The sequence below is a fragment of the Triticum aestivum genome, chromosome 6A (genome assembly GCF_018294505.1).
Source record: "Triticum aestivum cultivar Chinese Spring chromosome 6A, IWGSC CS RefSeq v2.1, whole genome shotgun sequence".
Lineage (NCBI taxonomy): Eukaryota > Viridiplantae > Streptophyta > Magnoliopsida > Poales > Poaceae > Triticum > Triticum aestivum.
In genome coordinates, this window is record NC_057809.1 from 462,081,351 (window position 1) to 462,088,129 (window position 6,779).

Consider the following 6,779-nt stretch of genomic DNA (forward strand, 5'->3'; position numbering starts at 1 on the left):
CCTGACCGAGCAAAATGTTAGCTGCTGCTGGTGGCGTGGGGTCACCTCAATTTTGTCGCGAGCTCGCCGTCTTGGGGAGGTCACGTGAATGCTTCTAGAGAGTTCCCCGCCCAACGTTGACACGTGTCGTAGGTATATGTGAGCTTTTTTTTTCTAGCAAAAGAAAAAACATCTACGTTTCTACGTAGTATAAACGCATCTTAAAAGTGTTTGTGTTAGGATGTCATTTGACCATAAAAATGAAAATTTATACGCTCCTGACACATCCGAGCATCTTGTATGCCTACACTATTCATGGACAGGAGTAAATGAACCTGGGTATCGAATCGCCGCTCTCTGAAGATATGGATGCTCATAATATATTTGATTTGTCCTCTATTGTACAATCTTTAGTTGCTTGGCCCATTTAAATTTTTTAATAACTCCAAGACCCTTGGATGTAAAAAGGTGTCGACTGGGATTGTTTTTGCATGAAAATTAAGCAACTCGACTCACTATTGATTATATTTCTTGTGGTGGAATATTTGAATCCAGATTCAAGTTTTAGATTTGGCACGAGTGCTTAGATTTCTTGCATTTACTCTAATTTTTTGTGTTATTTTTTTTCAGTGGGAGACGACGTGCCCTTATGGACACGTGGTGACCGTCAATCTCAAGATTTGTCGCCCTAGCCTCTCGGAGAAGTTTATAGAGGTACTCTGTGTGCATGGTCCATCGGGGTGAGTGCAAGTTCGCTTATGTGCTTTTGTTGGTCAAAAGACACGATGACACTTTTATGGGCCGAAATACAACTCAAGACCGCATAATTTGTTCTTTCTTTTGCTACGTGCCACTGAATTGAAACAAGTTTTGTGGACAATTTATTTGGTGTCATGTTCTAAAAGAGACCTCTTTTGGTGACACATTGTAGCATCCATGCCATCTTTGATCATGTGTTGTAGTGTATGTTGATGGATCACTATTTTTTAGGCGTTCGCAGTTGGGGTACTCTTCAAACCGAAACAATAGTGTAATTGGACTGTAGGTGTTGATCGTAGGAATGTGCCGGCGCGATTTTTTTAGCGACATAATATGAGATGCACATATAATGGGTTGTAAATGTGAGAACTGAGAATGTGCTCACTATACCGGGAGTCTGAGATTCGCATTAATTTGAGCATGATGCCCCTATGTATTTCATTCGATTTTCAAAATAGTATATGGGCCGGAGAATCCCACATTAGCTTGGGGGGTGGGGGTGGGGGGTATATGAGTTTGCATACTTAAGAAGTTGTCAAGTTTGAACAAATAGTCGGCAAAATCTTTATCTTTACCTACTAATAAAGCAGCTATCCCTTCTGGTCGTCCGTTATTAGTACTTTTGCATAAAAGCCCTTAAAGTTTATATGAATCAACCCGCAGTCCAAGGTCAACCCAAACAGTTACGAGCGATAGAAAAAAAAAACACTCCCAATCGCATCTCCATCTCCAGCGCTCCGCCACCCCCCGCCGCGAGCCGCCGGCCGCAGCCCCGCCGCAGCCCGCCGCCACCGCCTACCCCGCTGGAGACACTCGAGGACGCGGCCGTTGCCGGCTCCCACACCCGCGGGCCTCCGTCGCAAGCGGAGGCGAGGAGGTGGCGGGGTTCTTGGTGGTCACCGGCGTGGCGAGGGCCGAAGGGGTCGCCGGCACGGGTGTCGGGCGCGGTCGGAGCAGAGGAACGCGGGCGGCGGCGCGGCGTAGGAAGGCGAGGCTGGTGCTGGAGCTTGAGGGCGCGGACGCCATGGCATGCGTCCAGATGACGGCGGAGGGCCAGGGGTGGCTTGGCTTGGTGCTGGAGCTTGATGGCGCGGCCGCCATGGCATGTGTACAGATGACAGTAGAGGGCCAGGCGTGGCTTGGCGTCGCTAAGAGCCACGAGGTCATCGCTGCCGGCCTCCGCGCACCAGCTGCTGCAAACCCCCCTGCGCCGTCGCCGTGGGACGCCTGCGTTCTGCTGCTCCATTGCCGGCACCTGTCCCTGTGCGGCGCGTGCGAACCCGCCGTGAACACCTGCCCCGTGTGCGCGTCCACCAAGAACGCCTCGCTCCACGTCCTCCTTTCTTGACCATCGAACTCCGAGCCCCGGCTGGGATCAATAGGCAACAGTGGGCAAAGAAATTAAAACTGAGAAAGAAGATGATCTTAAAGTGAGATCAAAAGGAGGAAGATGGATGGATGGATGATAATGATAAAAAAGATATGCCGCTGGTGAGCAATATAGGACCTTGTTACCCAACCTCGGATGCACGGCGGGGCAAAGCGGCGGCCCGCAGGAGGGGTGCGCAGCGGCTTGGGCGTGCAGACACGGGATGGCGGGCGAACTCCACCGAATCTAGGAATGGGGACAGCGCAGGCCGCAGATCCGGTGGCGTGAGCTCTTCGTAGAGACCGGCGGCGGCGGTTGGGGCCTACTTGAGGCGGCCATGGCCCGTTCCTGTGGGGGGAGTAGAGAGAGAGAGGGGGGGGGGGGATGAAACGGGAAGAATAAAAGCGAAAAGAAAGAGGTTGCGAAGTGGGGCCGTGGTTCTCCGGCGAGGTTGCTGCCGGCGCCGGGCATCGATGCTGAATGAACGCCGCGGCAGGTGCAGCCAGCAGAGGCGGCGCATCCCGAGGAGGAGCTCGTCGGGGTTGGGGGATGGATGTTTCTTTATATTATTGGGTTGTCGATAGCGTGTGGAATCACAACGCTGGAGCGCCAGCGAGGCATCTGGTTTCTTCTGGCTATCAACCAACGTGTTAGCGCTGGCGTGCACGCATGTTGAGCGGACAGATGAATACCTCTGAGTTCATTATACGCAGATACACACAATGTATTAGGTACAGATATATTCTTTTTTATTTTGTGCTAAAAAGGTTATTTCTTGGATACAGAGTCCATATATGTACGTGGATTCAAGCTCTATACATGCATCCTACAGAATTAGTGGCTCGTATTTTTTCGTGAAATCTGCTTATATAATTTTACAAAGTGTCTGCATACTTTAAAAAATGGTTCTGTAATTTAAAATGTGTTTGTGCTTTTTGAAAAAAATACAAGATTTTTCAAAAAGTGCCTTTGCATTTTAATTTGTTTGTATTAGTTTTAAAAAAAGAGTTTATGTATTGAAATATTGTTCACATTTTCTTTAAAAAATCACCCTTTTTAAAAATGTTCATGTAATTCTAAAAGTGTTTGCATGTTAAATAGTTTTGTAGTTTTAGAAAGGTTATGTGATTTAAGAAAGTGTCCGTGTGTTTTAAAAAGAAAATGTTAATACATTCTAGAAAAGAATACAATTAAAAGCAAGTTGGATTATGAGGAACGATGTATGAAGTAGGTGCAGAGTGTAGCTCGTGTAGAGCGGCCCTTAGGTCCAGCTCGACTAGATTAGTTTTATAAAAATTATAAATACCCATTTGCTTTGGCGCGGTTCAATGATAAGTTTGTTGTGTGATGGCCAAGATCAAAGGGGATATTTTTTCCTTACCCACTTGTGGGCCCTAAATTCATGATTGATTTTTCTTTACAATCTGCTAATTGGAGCAGTCGAATAACATGGGTTAATTTGTTTCTCGATCAATCCTGTGTAAGGTTAATGCGTAGTGCCTTTTCACGTATTTTCTCTTGACATTGAATTGATATGCATATTGCACTCGGTGAGAAATTTTTCAATAACTCACACCAATATACTAATCTAGATACCGTCAACAATCTAGACATTATCCTTCATCTGTTGTTTCGTTGGCCATACATCAAGATCTGTGCCATATGTGGACGTGAACCAGATGTTGCCAATTCTGACATCACCCTTGATGAGGTCGTCAGAATAACATTCCAAAGGAAAAGTTTAGTGTCATTTTATTGTATCATTTTGTTAGCATCATCCTTACAAGTTTAGAGTAGCGAGCCTCCGAAGCTTCGTCTTTCATCTTTTTTTTTCTCACCCATCATTTCATACCAATCATATTGGACCGTTATATTTTTTTCTACACTCTCGTTGCAACGCACGGACATTTATGCTAGTAATACTTAATACAAGCAGCATTGCTTGATCACAACTTGGCACACGTACTACATGCATTGGATAGCTAGACACACCAATTGCAGATACAACCCCAAGTACAAACACTATTGCATCTCCCCCGCAACACACACGAAACATGCACAACAATTGGCACACCAGATACAGTAGATCTGAAGCAGTTCTACATTCAGAACCAACAAAGTAAGCAGACAAGGATATCGACGAACCCAACATGCATGCAGTCACGAATGAACGTTGTTTTCGTGTGCGCGCGCTGCATGCAAGTACATGATGAACTACGTATCTTAATCAAGCGCAAATGAAGCCACTTGGGAGGTTCTTGCCGCAGTAGTTGACGAGGAGGCTGAGCTTGACGGGGATGTCGAGGCTGATGCCGAGCACGTTGGCCTTGATGGCCGTGCAGAGGCAGACGGCGGCCTCGAGGTCGGCGAGGCCGCCGAGGATGCTGCAGCACGGCTCGGCCGGCGGCTGGTCGACCTGGGCGAGGACGAGGCCCAGGACGTCGGCGCACGCAGCGAGCTTCAGCGCGTTCTTGGGGCACTTGCTGTGGGACGGCGTCGGTGTCGGGGTCGCCGGAGTCGGCGTCGGGCAGCTATCGCCGCACGCGTTGGCCACGGTGAAGACGAGGACCAGGCTGAGGGCCACGAGGAGGGAGGCCTTCGGCGCCATGGCTGCTGAAAACCCGATGGTGCAGAGGTGCTTGCACGTACGGGTTGGCTAGAACTAGAAGAGTGCTTGTGCGACTGTGAACGTGGCTGAAGAACCCGGGGCACGTACGTGGGTATTTGTAGAGGAGAACCGAAATCCTAGCTTCATCATCATTTTCATAATACTCCATCTTACAAGATGTATCTGCAGATACCTCCCTGAAGAAAATGATTCACGAGCAGAATAATTCGTAGCTCGGTCCTGCGAGTGCGTGAGACGCGTAGGGCTGGCTTGAGCTGTGGCCAGATCGGGCGCAGAGGCAGATGTTCGTATCATTGCTTTCTGAAATGCGAAGATGACATGTCTCGGACTGCTAGCCGTGCACGGTAACCCATGTGCAGGCAGTGGAGCTGGCAAGGTAGAATGGCAGTGAGGCAGCGGCAAGGCTCCAAGACGACGGCTCGGCAGCTTGCTCTGCTTGTGGGCCTGACGGTCAATGCTGTGTTGCCGTTGGCACCCTCTTGGCCAGCTCCCTGGCTGGTTCGTGCTCGATCGGTTTCTGCCCTGCCATGGCATCAACTTCAGCGTCATTTCATTGGCTCGCTTGACGAGTGAATACGATTCACATGTCACACAGCACGTCTGGGGAGACCAGGAGATCCACCGTGAAGGGATACCGACATTTTTTTTGAAGGGATACCGACTTTTGGGTGGGGCAGCACACTGCGCCGGTTGTTGATGGGCAATTACCTGCGTCTATGGGCCGCATGATGATCAAAGGAGGGCGAGTTTTCTTCTGAAGCTGCAGCAGATCGCCAACCAGGTGACCACGCCATGGCTTGTTCTCCGTGATTTGAACCTTATCACGTCTGCGGAGGATAAGAACAACCCCAATCTGGACCGGCAATGGATGTTACGTTTCCGGCAGGCCCTAAACGCCTCATGTTTGAAGGAGATCGATCTTGTGGGGAGGCGATACACCTGGTCAAACGAGCAATCGCCGCCCACTCTTGTGGGCCTTGATAGAGCATTCTGTACAGTGGAATGGGAGCTTAGGTTCCGGGCGGCAAAACTACTACCCCAATCTTCTTCCATGTCGGACCATTGCCCATTGCTTCTAGTTAATGAGGGAATGCTCAAGAAACAGAGGCGCTTTCAGTTTGAACTCTACTGGCAGTTCATCCATGGCTTTCAGGAGGTGGTGGCAGCTGCCTGGAACAGTGTGCCAATTATAGCAGATCCGGTTTATTCTTTCAACAAGAAACTAAGGGCTGTTGCGAGGGCCTTGAAGGTGTGGAGTAAGACTAAAGTTGGTAATCTCCAGATGCAGCTCCTTGCGGCCCAGGAACTGATCCTTCGATTGGATTGTGCTCAAGATGACAGAACATTAGTTGCTTATGAGGCGGCCTTGTGCTCAAAGCTCAAATCAAGGTGTCTGGGCCTTGCAGTCCTATTACAGATCAAGCAACGGCAACGCGTCAAGGTTTCTTGGTTGAAAGATGGGATGTCGAGCTCCAAGATGTTCTTCATCAAAGCTAACTCCCGCGCCAAACGAAGCGCTATCCACTCTATGATCTCGCCACATGGATCGCTCATTACTGACCAAGTGGGCATCATGAACAGCGCCGGGGAGCATTTTTCTGCTGTTCTAGGTGCACCAAGCGTAACAGACTCCACATTCTGCTGGGTTTTCTAAAGATTTTTCTGACGGATCTTCAAGAACTAGAGCAAAATTTCTCTATGGACGAAATTAAGGAGGCCATTTGGGATATGCCCTTGGACAAAGCACCCGGCCCCGATGGCTTCCCTGGCGCATTTTATCGTGCATGTTGGGACATTATAAAGCTAGACCTTCTGAGTGTCTTTCATAGCCTGCACAATCTCAATGTCAGATCCCTGCATATTATAAATGAAGCCCTCATAGTACTAATCCCGAAGAAGAAAGACCCAATGATGATTGGGGACTATCGCCCAATCAACCTGATTCACAGCCTCATAAAAATCATCATGAAGGTTTTAGCTAGAAGGTTGGCCCCGAGGCTGTCGACGCTAATATCCAAGTGTCAGAGTGCGTTCATGAGCGGT

General features: G+C 48.9%; 1 protein-coding gene across 1 annotated transcript; it reads right to left on the minus strand.

Annotated features, from left to right (window-relative positions):
• Positions 1–3,988: 3,988 nt before the first annotated feature.
• On the minus strand, positions 3,989–4,838 carry LOC123130750 (14 kDa proline-rich protein DC2.15). The gene has a single exon (XM_044550566.1). It carries the CDS (start codon positions 4,713–4,715, stop codon positions 4,335–4,337), a length of 381 nt encoding a protein of 126 aa, XP_044406501.1. The 5' UTR covers positions 4,716–4,838; the 3' UTR covers positions 3,989–4,334.
• Between the last annotated feature and the right edge of the window lie 1,941 nt (positions 4,839–6,779).

What these genes read in the sequence shown, in the direction of transcription:
- LOC123130750 (XM_044550566.1), bottom strand. Translation starts at nt 4,715, where the DNA reads ATGGCGCCGAAGGCCTCCCTCCTCGTGGCCCTCAGCCTGGTCCTCGTC.